The sequence below is a fragment of the Eurypyga helias genome, unplaced genomic scaffold (assembly GCF_000690775.1).
Source record: "Eurypyga helias isolate BGI_N326 unplaced genomic scaffold, ASM69077v1 scaffold4954, whole genome shotgun sequence".
In the NCBI taxonomy this organism is placed as follows: Eukaryota; Metazoa; Chordata; class Aves; order Eurypygiformes; family Eurypygidae; genus Eurypyga; species Eurypyga helias.
In genome coordinates, this window is record NW_010245546.1 from 1 (window position 1) to 13,757 (window position 13,757).

General features: G+C 45.6%; 1 protein-coding gene across 1 annotated transcript in view; it reads left to right on the forward strand.

The window, feature by feature from the left end:
- Positions 1 to 12,635: 12,635 nt before the first annotated feature.
- SFMBT2 (Scm-like with four mbt domains 2) overlaps positions 12,636 to 13,757 on the forward strand; it is a 95,925-nt gene continuing 94,803 nt past the window's right edge. Inside the window, exon 1 of the mRNA XM_010150109.1 lies at positions 12,636 to 12,741. Within this exon, the coding sequence (XP_010148411.1) occupies positions 12,636 to 12,741 (106 nt within the window). The remainder of the gene's footprint in view (positions 12,742 to 13,757) is intronic.

Consider the following 13,757-nt stretch of genomic DNA (forward strand, 5'->3'; position numbering starts at 1 on the left):
GCCGCTCCCCGCGCTGCCGCCCGTGGGCAGGGGGTTGCAGAGCCCGTGCGACGTGCAGGGGGTTTCTTTTTTACCTCGGCGCATCGCGTTTTAGATGCTCTCATTTCTCTCTTTCCTCACCCTTTTATTTATTTTTTTTTTTAAGTGGTATCTGTCGTTTTAGTGCTTTCCTGAGAAATGCTGTGCGACCTCCTTTCGAATTTACTAGGCTGATGCACGTCTCGGAAAGAGTTATTTTGGGTGTGCGGGTGGGTTTCTTCTGAATCTGCAAGGGAAAGGGGAAAAAAAAAAAAAGCCGCTGCGAAAGGCGGAGGGGAAGAAAAGAAAAGAAAGCAATCAGCTGTGCCAAAATTGGCACTGATCTAGACATATTTTCGCGTAGCGCTTCCGAACTGCGGTAAATGAATATTTATAAAGCTTGTCAGCTCAACATGGCGGGTTTGAGGTGTCTTTAAAAAACTGAAAAAGAAACATTTTGAGGGGGGGAAAAAAGAGAAAAGCCGAGGTGCCACACGTTTTGTTCAACTCTCGTGTGTTGCTCGGAGAGATGCGCGGGTGAATGAAACGCGGAGGGAAAGGGATGGGAGCCGTCGTCGGGGTCCCCTCCACGCAGGAATCACGGGTGGGAGAAGTACGGGTCATCCGTGTGTGCTGGGAGAAGCCGTGGGATTTCAGAACCCGGCCCGTTTGCCTTTGAATGTCAAAATTGCAGATATGCCATGAGAAAAAGAAAAAAAAAAAAAGGAGCCGAGAGGCACAGCAGTGATTTATTTTGCACGGAGAGTGGAGATGTGGATGGGATGTCCCGTGTGAACTGTCAGACCTTCCCTCCTCGCCTCGGAGCAGTCAGCTGGGGATGGGAGGTGGTGTTTATTTATTTATTTCTCCCTGTGGTTTAACAAAAACGCCCTGAAATTGCTCCGCGCGGAGGTTTGGGCTGCGAAACCGGCGGCGGGGCCAGTCGCAGCTTCTGCAGCGCAACCGAATGGGAGTTTGCGCGGAGTTTGCAGGGAGTTGTTCCGTGCCTTTCCCAGCCGCCTTTTGCAAATGTATTTTTCCAGGGAGAAACTTCCTCGTTCCCGTGCAGGGAACGCTTCGCTGCTGCTCTTCTGGGATCGTTTCACCGTGGTTACAGAGTGGTAACTTCGGAGCATCTGTGTTGTGTAGCTTTGGGAGGTGATGGGAAGCTCCAGCATCCCGGGCTGGCAGTGCCCGGGTGGGGATGGAGCATCCTGAGGTTGGAGAAGGAGAGCTGATCTGCTTTGCCCATCTCCCTGCACCTCTTGGAGATGCTCTCCAGACGCCTTTTATTTAGCAGGAGCGGTTGGAGATGCTGTTTGCACACCTTGTCACGCAGGTTGAGGTTTCCCCTTCCAAAAGGGCTCTGCTCCATCTTCCCACCCCATTTCCCCACCCCCTGTTCTCCAGCCCCTGCCAGGACCAAGCTTTGCTGCTCGGGGAGGATATGGTGGTGGGGAGGGGGGCAGAGGAGAAAACTCGGGCAGGAGGACTGTGATCTCTTATCAAAATATCAGGCAACAGCGTTAATTAGAGCAGCTTGGGAGGCGGCTGTCAAACAGGGGTGGGACTTGGGTGGCAAAATCCAAGAGCTACCAGCCTGTGGGGTTTTTTCTGTGGGGTGGGGAGGGATGGAGCCATTGCAAAAAGGGGAAACTATCTCCCCCCTCTGTGCCCCGTGCACCTCCCCATCCCCAAGTTTGCTGCCCCTTGGGCAGGACAGCTATGAAAATCAGCTCTGGGGAAGAAAAGGCTGTAGCAGAGTGACCCGGTGTCTGGGCAGAGAAGCAGCTTCACCTGGGGGTGTGGGAATGGAGGGGGTGTCCAAAGGTCTCTGCAGATCCCTCCGTACCCCGAACCCCGAGTCTCGCCTCTCTTCGCTTCCTTCACTTTCTTTTTGTCTTTGCCTTGGAGACAGCTTAGAAATGGGTGAGGCAGCCTAAAATGGCTCTTTCCTTGCAAAGTGGGCTTTGTGATGCGAAGATCTTGCTTTGCATCAGTGTTTCAGGCTCTGCAGCTGACACCCCCCAAGATGGGGTGACCCCCCCACCTTGGCTCTTTGCCAGCCAGTGGGCACCATCAGCCAAAGGGGCTGTATTTAGGGGACTGCTTTGCTCACTTCCATCTTTCCTCATTTCCAAATTTGCTCCTGTTTCCCTCAGAGAGGGGGTCTGCTTGCTGCTCAAAGCCCCCTCCTGCAGCCCAGCCAGGTTGCACTGGGCTTAGCTCTGATTGCACCAGGCAAACCTCCTCTGAGGACTTTTTTTTCCTGCAGTGACAGGGGGGTGCTGGCCAGGATTTAGTGCAATTTGCTTTTCCTCCCAAGGAGCCTCAAGGTATAAACAAATCTCATTTCCTTTGGTGGGGGTAAAGGGGGAGCAGGCAGGGCAGGTTTTCTCTCTGGGGTTGGGAGTGTTGCCTGGGTGAGCAGGGATGCAAGTGGCTTTTTTTTTTTTTTTTCATCCCCAGCAGATTATTTACAGAAGGGAAGAAAATATTCTCACAAGTCTAATAACTTCAGTGCTTATAAAGGATTAGTCCCTAATAACTCCTCTGATAAGATGGAGGCTTGGTGTAATCTGTGACTAAGTGAAAATCTAAAAGCCATTTAAATAGAGATATGGCAAAGGGTTGTTGAGAGACTGGTAAATTGTAAACAGCAAGGAAATACCCTGTTACTGATTTTAGGGGGCACACAGGGTAGTGGGACAGTAGGTGCTTTATAAGCAAGACAGAATAATTTCATTTATATATTGAGAAAACGTTTTCAAATATTCAACAGATGTTATAAGGATGTTGCAGAGGTGGAAAGTGTTTTGCACAGATGTAAGAACATCTGCAGAAGGCAGTATATACTTATGTAGCTGTGATTATGAGTGATAATTGACTGGCTGGACAGAAACTTGATATTTTAATGAAGCATTTATTAAAACTTTATGGTAATGTTACTAGAAATAGAATAAACACCGCAACCATCAACTCTTCAGGCTGGGGATGCTTTTCCCCTCACCCTTGGCTTGTGCTGTGCTGAGCGTGCTGCTGACCCATGAAAATGCATGTATGTATTTTGGGTCCCTGTTTCTGGCCTGTCACAGCCATGGGGATGCTGGTCTGATACGGGAGCATCAGCGAGGGGATGTGACATTGCCTTGCTGAAGGACAGGACACGGTAGAGAAGGTGCTGTCTTGTTTCTTTAAGGGCTTTTTGCTAAATTCACTAAATTGAATTAAAAATAATTAAAAATTCATTTTGCTAAATTGGTGTGGGGTAAAGGGAAGTATGAAGAGCAGCCAAAGGGATTTTCAGAGGTGGTGGTGGTTGAAGGAAGGGTCTGGTCCCTGGCTGTGTCCGATTGACAAAGTAAAGGAGTTGTGGAAAACTCTAAAACCTGGGACAGGTAGCCAAAACTTGAAGCAGAGGAGCCAAAGGCATGTTTCTGAAAGCACACAGGGAAAATAAATGTGGTGACCACAGGGGCCGTGTTTTAGATGGCCTGAAGGCGACAGAGGTGTCAGGGGTGTTTTATTACGGTGAATATTGACCCATACGGAGTGTATCGGCTGGTGCAGCAGGGCGCTCGGTGCTGAAAATGAAACGCTGTCGCTAATAGCGATGCTGTTTGGAAATACTGAGTTTGTTCTATCATTATAATGTGCTGATCCCCGAGAGCAGGTTTTTTTTAGGATTAGAGTAGCTGATGGTGCCTTGTCAATGTTTAAATCTCATAATTTGAAACGGTTTGTTGATCTTTGCACGACAGTCATCTCTCATGAAACCAGTCAAATCATCCTGTGGGTGTTTTGCCAGAAGATTTATCTTTATTTTCCTTGTCTCAGGTATGACTCCTACAGTGATGGAAAATGTTTAGGTTGCAAAACAGGGGAATGCAGAAATATGAGCAAAGACTCCGTCACTGACATTTAAAAAACTTCTGAAAAAGTTTATTTTGAGATTGCCCTTTTGCAAGACCTAAATAAAGCATTCTTGAGAGGGTTTGGAAAATGTGTTCGCACTTACTCCGTTTTTATGAATCAGAAGCATTTGCTCTAAAATTAAATAGTAATGAAAAGAAAGAAAGAAAAAAATACCCAAGCAATTCTTGACAGCTGACCGAGAAATCATGTCTGAGTAGGTGTGAGGCTTAAAAAAAGGTATGTGCAGAATCCTTGCTATTTTTACTCTCACTCATGGTTCTTGCTTTCATGATTAATACTCAGCATCACCGGGCGGCTTGTGCAAAGGAGTCCTGTTTTCTTGGGTGAAGTCCTGAGGCACAGTCTGAATATGTTATTGGTGTATGTTGGTTTTCTACAGATCTTCTTACATCTGCGCGAAACACTCTCCACCTCTGCAACGTCCTTATAGCGTCTGTTGAGTTTTTGTAGGTGTTTTCTCAGTATATAAGTGAAGTGATACCATCTTGCTTATAATGGTCCCACCACCCTGTGCACCCCCTAAAATCAGTAACAGGGTATTTCCTTGTTGTTTGCGATGTTCTAGTCTCTCGATAGCCTTTGCCATATATCTATTTAAATGGCTTTTAGACTTTCATTTAGTAACAGATTACACCAATATATTGAATATATTCCAAGTTACTGGAAAGTTCAGCATTTATTTGCTTGGCAAGGATGATTAATTCCCTCCACTAAAACCCAGGAGGTGACATTCTCCTTGCCCCTGCAGTGTAGATCAGGCAAGATGACCATGGGCTGAGGATCCTGAAAGTCTAAGGAGCCGTAAGTCCTTTGCTGGGACTTTTGGGTGGAAAGCAACAGTTTTTCTGGGTCCATTAAAAATATCCCTTTAAAGAAAGGACAAGAAAACATAGTATTTAACTGTTTGCTGGCAGGTGTTTTGAGCAAGATTCAGGGTGGGAGTTCAGTGTAAGACCAGACTCTGTTTTTTGCACTGTTTTTTGGGTGATGGTGGGGCATTAAACCCAGCTGGTCCTGGAGCAGCTTGTGTGTTCACCACGGCATCTCTTAGAGGCCACCTGTGGAATGAAAGGGAACACAGTTTGTTTTTTCTTAGAGAAGTGGGGTGGAATTAGCCCCGTCAGCATGACTCAAAGGACTCGAGTTAAACTGTCTTGTGGAATTTGGTTCTGGATCGACCTTGGCAGGGGTCTGCTGGCTGCCCTGATATGCCTTTGGTGAAGGGAAGGGTCCTCCTCTTCCTGCTGTTGTACCGAGGGGTGGAAGGAGATGGATGCAAGGGCTGGATCTTGGTTTTTGGCAGATCCTGTCAGTCAGTGAAGCTGCTGCTGGATGTAAAGCACTGAGAGGGATGCAAGTGTGTGTAGGACTAAGCCCAAATGTTGATCAGCTGTGCTGTTTAAATGAACCAAATGGTGCCAAGACCTAAAATGTCATTTTTCCTAAAAAGTGTTGGAATCAGATGGCAGATGTTTCCTGGATTCCGGTTTGCATCTCGTATTTTTTTTTTTTTTTTTGTTTGGAAAACGTCACCGCAGCATAGCAGGCAGAGCAGATTGCCACAGGTGATGGGAGGTTTGGCTGATGAGGGACTTAGGAATTGGACCCTAAATTAAGTCCATGGCACTGAGGACAGGATCGTGCCCTGAACTTCTGCTGTGTGGGATGCTCGAGGTGGGGATGTTTGGGGTTAGCAGGGCATGGGTACAGGTGTGGCAGCAATGCCTTATAGCCCTCGGTTATAAAATACCCAGCTTGGCTGGGAGAAGGGAAATTTGATGAAAAAGTGCTTTTCATTTTAGAAGTTTGATCTAGTCCTTGGTGAAGTTTGTGGCAGGTTTTTGCTGTAAGTTCAGCCCTAGGTCCTTAAGTTATGTTTACACATAGAGCAGCTAAGAGCAGGATGCGTACCTGAATCAGACATCTCTGTGCCTGCCTGTCATCTGTCTCTTTTTATTTTGCCTAATACTGCAGGGCTTTTAGCTGTGAACAAGGTAGTTTCTCTAATTAGGTTTATTTTACTTTCTGTTATCTTATCTTACTGCCATTTATCTCTGTGTGTATCCCGGACTCCGGGGTGTGCCAGGTAGGGAGGATGAGAAGATCGCTGTATGCAGCAGGTCTGTCTGTCAGCGTGAAAAGCGTGAGGCGTTCATCATCAGTGCAAGAAGAGAAGAGAGCAAGGACCTGCTGAGTTACAGTGGACTGTCACCACCTCGCATAATCCCTTCTTTACCATGTGTCTTCAGAGAATTTTGGTTCCTGTCCTCCTTCTCCTTTGGGATGGAGAGTCCAGACCGTCCCTGCTCTGTTGGTGCCTCCAGTTTCCCATTTTTGCATGTTTTCCCTCTAGGCTTAGTCGTTTATTTTCTGTGCTGCTGCACAAATGATACTGATGCTTGACTTAAGGCTGATCTTTCTCCTCCTTTTGAGTGGATGGAGCAGCGGGGCTGGAAGGGACCTTGGTGGCTTGTACAGACCATCTCTTACCCAGGGCAGGAATAACTGTACCAGGATCTCTCCCTGGACAGCTCAGCATCCTAACCTGTCCAAAAAACAAGGCTCTGTGCCCTTTCCACAGTTTATCCCATGTCTTCAGCAGATTCATTCTGAGTTATTTTTCTCATGCCCAAATCAAATGCCCCCTCCTGCAGTTTAAACCCAAGCCTCCTCCTTCAATCCACCAAGAACATGGAAAACAGATTATACTATTTCCCCATTCAGCTGTTTTTTATATATTTGAATATTGTGAACAGTCCTGGTTCTCCAGATTAAATGGGATTTGTTTCTTCCACCCCAGAGTACATCTGAACCAACACAGCGCCGTTCAAAGCAGTAATTTGCCCCTAATAAAATCCTGTGGGGTGTTCAATATGAAAGAGAAATTGTCACTTGGTATAAGTGAAAACATTTGGTGAGGGAAGCTCTCAAATAAATATTAAAAAAAAAAAAGACAGGAATTTGGAAGAAGTAATCCATAAAAGGTTTCCAACTGGTACATTGAGAAGAGAGACAGGCTCTTTATCTAGGAGGTGAAAGCTGTTCCTTGATGTGTTCAATAGCCCTTCCAAATGAGCCTCCATTTGCATTGTACAGATGCTCAGGGGGTGTAAATATTGTGGCAGGCTGCCACTAGCAATCCCGCATGAAGCATGGTTTTATTTAGGGTCCTCTGCCTAGAGGAGCAGACTTTCTTCTCAGCCTCAGTGCTAGTCCTGAGCATCCTCATGTTAAATGCAATGGGATGATTTGCAGCATGGCCTGTGAAGTAGCTTTTTGGGGAGCTGTAGACTGCGTTTATTGCCTTGCATTGCCGGCATGCTCTTGGCGGCGGTCTCTGAACATTGGAAAAGGTCACCTGCATTGCTTAAAGCAAGGAATGGAGATCCACACTTTTAGACCCCGAAGGGAACACTGTTGACTTGAGCTATAAAAATCAGAGGTTGTGATTTGCAGTGTGGCTAGTGGGAAAACTGGTCTCGTTTTTTAATGGGTCTGGGATCCACTAGGACACGGGTATCTCCAGGCTAGCAGGCAGTGGGATCAACTAGAAAGGCTGCAGGTGTACAGCGTTGGGTCTGACCCTCCTGATGAAGGGCAGAGTCCAAAGGGGAAAGAAGATGTCTTGGAGACGGGTGCTTGAGGGTGGGCAGGATATCGTCTTGGTAATTTTCGTTCTGAGCCTTGGGTAATGCCTGATCTCGTTTTGTGTCTCCTGGGTGAGAAGATGCCAACTTGCATGTGTCCTCGACCTCGTCCCACAGGGCTGAGTACCCATTTGCCTTGCTCCGTGTACAGGGCCAGTGCCGTATGGCATCCGAGCATCTCACTTCTTCCATTTTATGGCAAGCTTGGATGTCTAAAATCTTAAATCTAAGATCTTAGCAGGTGCTGTGCAAGCACAGGCAGCCCCTGAGTGTTTTTAATCTCATCCGAATTTTGGGTGTCTGACGTAGAACACACAAATTGCTCTTTGGAGGTGCTTTCTTGTGGTTAGCTGCAGATGATTGACTAGGTGAGGCAAATCCCACCTGAGGTGGGTAGAGTTGATGGGCGTCGTTTCTTGTAGTGCTGTTTCATGGGGATTTGCTGTGCTGGAAGACCCCAAGGTGAGGTAGGACAATGGGGTCAGGACCTAGTCTAGTATCCCCTGTGTCCTACCAAGGCTTTTGCTCCATCTGCTCAGGCCCTGTTTTACCTGATGTAAAGCTATTCGGTCAGGTGGAGTGCATTTGCGGGGACATAAAAAAATGACGTGTTCTGGAAGTAAGATGGAAGACAACTGGAGGGACTGTCTCGGCTCCAGGGTTGGGGCAAGGCAGGTCAGGTCTCAGCACGGTCCTGCTCTGCTCCTGAAAGCCTCATCGCCTGCTGCAGTCTCCTAATTGTTCAGGCATGAGGATCTGCTGTCAGTTTTTTCAGATAGTTTCCTCAATCGCTTTGCAGTGGATTTTTCACTCATGGTCTTGCAAAAGGGTTGAAGGTGGTAAAGGCACAGGAAATTGCACATGGTCGCGCCTGGCCTTGAGGGGACTGGGTGAAATCAGCAGATGCATTCACTAGGGAAGTCTGCTGGGGCCACCACATGTTCAGCTTCCCTCTGACTTGGCTGGAAAAAGAAACGTGGATTCCTTTTATCCAACATATCTAGGGTCGAGCTCTGGAAATGCAGTGAGCCCTGGAGATGCCCGTGGACTCACCCTGACACCGGCCACATCCCTGGTAGGGGCTCTTCACCAGGGATGTGGGATCATGCCGGCAGCCCTCACTCCAGCCCTGCTGTGCTCCTCAGGTGCCTCCTTGCTGAGAGGTGGGACCACGCCAGTTCAGTGGACGTCGCTGAATATTGGAGGCACGGGACAGATTTTTGGGAAAGGAGTGGGCTTTGCACTTCACCACCACTCAGGGCTCAGCAGTACCTTGGCACAAGAGCTGCACTGACCAGGCAGGAGGTTTCAAGGATGTAGCATCGTTTTGCATCCTCTGTTCCAGTAGCCTGCCTTTTTATGTCAATCCCGATTAACCAAGCATACACTGGAGGGAGACAGTAAGTTTTTCAGGATTATTCCTCTCAGGGAGAGCTGTGGGGGTGCTGGATTTGTGTGCATGGGTAAGGGACCTTTCCTTACGGGGGCTTACTCCAAAGGAAGGAGAATGAGGGTGGAGTCGACAGGGGATGAGAAATGTAAGATGGTGCAAGAAAGCCATCGCTGGCACTTTATACAAAGAGCCAATATTGATAGAGATGACAAGGCAGCGTGTTTGAGATAATGGTGTGGCTGAGACTGACAACCGTGGGAAGAGGCAAATAAAAGAGATTCTTTTTAATATTGGCTGGCTTTTTCCGCCTGTGAATTAAGAGTCTGGATCTGAATTAAAAACCCAGGGAATGGGAAAGCTGCGTGGGGGAAGAATCATATTGGTTTGAACCACCACTGTGCAGAAACAAAGAACAAGGGATCTGAAACTAGGGAATTTCCCCCCTCCCTGCTCTTTCAAATTCATTTCATAATATTTTCCTTTGTGTCCCTGCCTAGCGTAGTGTCACCTTGAGTTTCTTTTGCTGTTGTTTCCCATCCCCTGGTTTACAGGCTGGCAACGTGGCTTGTGGTCCTTAATTTGGTTTCCAGTGGACACACGTTTCTTTAGACTGGCAGAAATCAGGGTACAGTGGTGTGTGCTGCTTGTTTAATGTTGATGGTTGCAGGCCAGTCAGCGTGCTACTGTTAACAGTATGGCTGGGGACTCTGTTTGAAGTGTTAATTAGCAGCAATTAATATGAAGTGAAAAATTAATACCCTGTGTCAGCTTTCTCGGCTAGTTAGTTATATCAACACCAAGGCTCAGAGCTATCCTGAAGCTTATGTTTGCACAGGAGTTGGGTCTTGTCCCATAGTATTGGGAAAACACTTAAATGCTCTCTTACCATAAATGGTAAACTAGTTATTCCCAAAATAAGAAGATAAGCTATGGCCTCTGACAGATCCAGTTTTCTTGGGATGTAGATACTCTTGATGTGACATTAAAAAAAAAAATTGTCCATAGCTTAAGCAAAACAAACAAAACCCCCCTCCTTAAAATAGAATTAAACAAACAAAAATGTTGATGACATCATAGTTGAATCTGGCTAAGAGATTCTGCATTGTCCCATTTTAATCAAAGTGGGCTCAAGCCCAGCCCCAGTTGTGGTCATGGAGGATGGATCTCTGTGGATCTCTCTGCAATTTCTGTGTTGCAAAGACCCCAGGAAGTTTCCTGATGTTTTCCCCATCCAATTTCTATTTCTGATGGGGAAATTCCCTGACTCAGGGGAATGAGCCTTTCACATGGGTCTGGTGTCAGATTTGGGGCTTGACTACATAAGAAACATCAGGTATTGTTGTTGTCTGATTGGACACCTTCAGCTTTTTATCAGCTCATAACTTTTTCTTATCAACATCACAGGAATGTTACAAGATTTAGCTACGCTACCAGGTAGCTTATCTTTCTTCTTGGTATTTATATCGTTAACCTGAGTTCTGTTGGAGAGGATTGATTTGTTGTGTTTAAATTGATTGGTTTCTCTGTCTTTTGGAATTTTTTTTTTAATAGACCAAAATTACCTTCCATCACTGTCTGGTGCTGGACAGAAATGAAAACAGCTGAATCCACCCAAGGTTGGGCTTCTGCTGACACCTCCCCTCCTCTCACATTTAACAAGCTTGATGTAAAATCCTCATACTTAACCAATTTATTATTAATGATATTTATGGAAGTATTCTCTACTGAAGGAGAAGTGGTTTTTGACTTTCAGTAGGCTGATTGCTTTTAGTTTCATAGTTAATTGAAACTTAATATACACTGGGGACAAGTGATATATATGTTCTGAAGTTAGCTGCACTCAAAATACTCATGGTATGTAATACACTTAATTCATTAGCAAGACTCGTGTCAACAAAGAATAAAGATGAAATGCTGTAGTGGCCATCGCAGTGGGGAAGTGATCATTATTATTTATGGAGTGCTCAAAGTATACTAAGCACTTTGCAAAGAGTTCAACAAGCATATTGCTCTCAATTGGTTTACAGTCTCCTTTAAAAAAAACCCCAAAACCAATTTCCTTTCATTAGCACGTTCCTTTGGAGTGGGGAACACAAATTGCTGAGGACGGTCTAACTTTGCCCGAACAACCTTCAGCTGGGGGTTGTATCGCCGGCCGTTGTCATTTGCTTCTACCAGTGATGCTTTGTGAAACACCCGTTGTTTAAACATACTTTAAAAACTGGGAATAAAAATCTATGACAGAGCTCTCTCCCTCCTTCCATTTTATAACCACCATCTCTGGTCTTCCTGAATAGTAAAAGTTGAAAAAATCCCATAGTATTTTTACAATGTTATTACCTCCTGCTTTGCCTGGCCTCTAACAGTAAACTTTTTTCCTACTTTTAGCCATGCTTCTTGCAGAGCATTTGGTGTTGCTGCTACCAGCATAGTCCTCTCTGTCATGCAGGTCTTGGAGGCATCCAGTAATAAGTGGGACCAGTCCTTCACATCGTATATTCTGGACACACACCTTCATTACTGTCTGTCTTTGCTTTAGCATGCCTTGTGTGAATAGCTGGTTCCCTCTGTGCCCATAACCTGAGCTCTTGGTTTCTCTTTTTCGGTCCTCCTTTGACACCTCATAATTCATCACCATCTCAGAGTTTTACTGAAAAGCTCACTTTGGAGCTCCCTTTAATCTATTCCTAAAGGTGTACCTTTGGATATTGCTTGTCTGGTGGCTTAGTGTATCTAGAAATACAGTTATCATTTAGTCTTGTGTCTGATTCAAGATCTAGTCAGTCTATATTCCCTTTCTCATATAATTTTTCATCTCTGCGTATTTTTATTCCACTTTGTATTTACTGTAGTCATTCCTTCTAGAAGAATCTCCTCTACCAATGTAACCCAGTCTATACATGAGTTAATATTTGCTACCCTGCATGGTACTAACTGGTATAGTTACCTTAGGTCAGACTTCATTGAAAAACAGTTGCAGCCAGCACTGTTTCCTATCTGCATGCTGAACTTTATTTTCTAGAGTTATTCCAGTCCATCCCAAGTATTGCACCTTCACTGTTTCCTCTGTTTCACTATCACAAATATTCCCCTTCAGAGGTTTGAATATTTATGGAGTGAGAGATAGCTCACACAATGTTAGCCATCAGAAAGTTGGATGCCAAGAACTGGATTTGTTGGAGGATAGTTGAGTTGGCCTTTCTTATTGGGTGCCGTATTTTGGCATGGGTTGTGACACCTTATGGGATGGTTCTTCCCTCTCTGTTGGTGATGCAGGGAGCTGGACTGAACTTTAAGATGTGATGCCTTTGTGTTCAATACTGTGGATGTTGTTTATTACCCCATTATCTTGTATGTTGATATTATTGGTGTTATTGCTGCTTTGATATTACTGCCACTGAGGGCATATGTCCTTTGTTGTGGTTCCTCATCCAACTCTAGCTTCACCTTGGAGGAGAAAGCGGGATTAAAGGGTTACAATCAACATGGGGTAATTTGGAAGCCATTAGAAAAGGCTGAGGGAATGGGTTGGTGTAGGCAAAACAAATAGCTCATTGTTTTTTTCTTTTAATTTTAGCTGCTCTTCTAGGTACTCCTAGAAGTAGGATGAATTAGGAAGGCAAGGCCTTTTCCTCTGAACCATGGAGACAAGAGCGTCTTTCATCGCTGCCATGCAAGACACCCAGCATCTCTCCCCAGAGAAGGGTCAGAGCCCGGCCAACGGCAGCATGGAGCAGTTTGATTCAGGTGAGCTCTCATTCACCCCCATGGGTTGTCTTCACTGATACAGCCCTCCAACCGATCACCTTCTTCAAGGCGCAGTATGCAGCAGCCATTCAAAATTTAAACAATTTAAGCAATGGAAAAGCTCTCACAGGAAATTATATTGTGTTTCTATTTCCCCACCCTTATTTCCTCCAGATTTTTTTTTGAGTGATTGAGGTGAGAGGGCTTCACAAACATTATTCCAGCCCATGGAGAGCTGGTCACATGTTGTCCTTGTGCTTATGGGTATGAGTGGATGCTATGTAATGCTCTGGGACAGGCACCTAAAGGCAAAGGTTCACTGCGCTTTGTTTGGCCTTGTCATAGAAGATACAGAAAAATAACTACTAGCTTCTGGTGCTTTCTCCTGGAATTAGGTGCTTTAACTTCCCAATCTAGCCTTAACAGGAGGAGACTGTCTCTTATGGTGAAGTTGCATATTATAGCTAGACCCCATCTACTTTCTGATGCTAAAATGGGAGACCCCCTTTTATACCATTCCTGAGCCCATCACACCTTGGGCTGAGTCAATCAGCTTGCTAAACCAGAAGAAATGTAATATAGAAAAAAAGTCAGTAATTTTCTGCCAGTTTTGTGAGTTAAACTGGATGGAGGAAGAGGGAGGGCCAGAGCACATGCTGGGAGGAATGGGACCCCTCCCAGTGGCACTGACAGCACTTTGGCTCAGCTAGAACATGTAACTTCATTCTTGCTCTGTGTTTGCATGGGAGAGCTCAGCTGGTGAAGTTGTGGAGAACAACACTGAGCTATGACTCCGTTAATCTGTGCAAAAGGGTTTGTGTTTTGCATTGGGGTACTTGAGTTGGTGCTTGTATGCTTGAATGCTTTTCCAGAACTCACATTTCTGTAAGAGCTATTCTTGACAAAAGGATCCTAAGATGTAAATGGCAGATGAACATCTATGCTTGCATGTGGGCCTCCTTATGCGGATGCCTTATGTCTGCTTCCATGGAAATAGGTACCCTCACCCAGTGGTG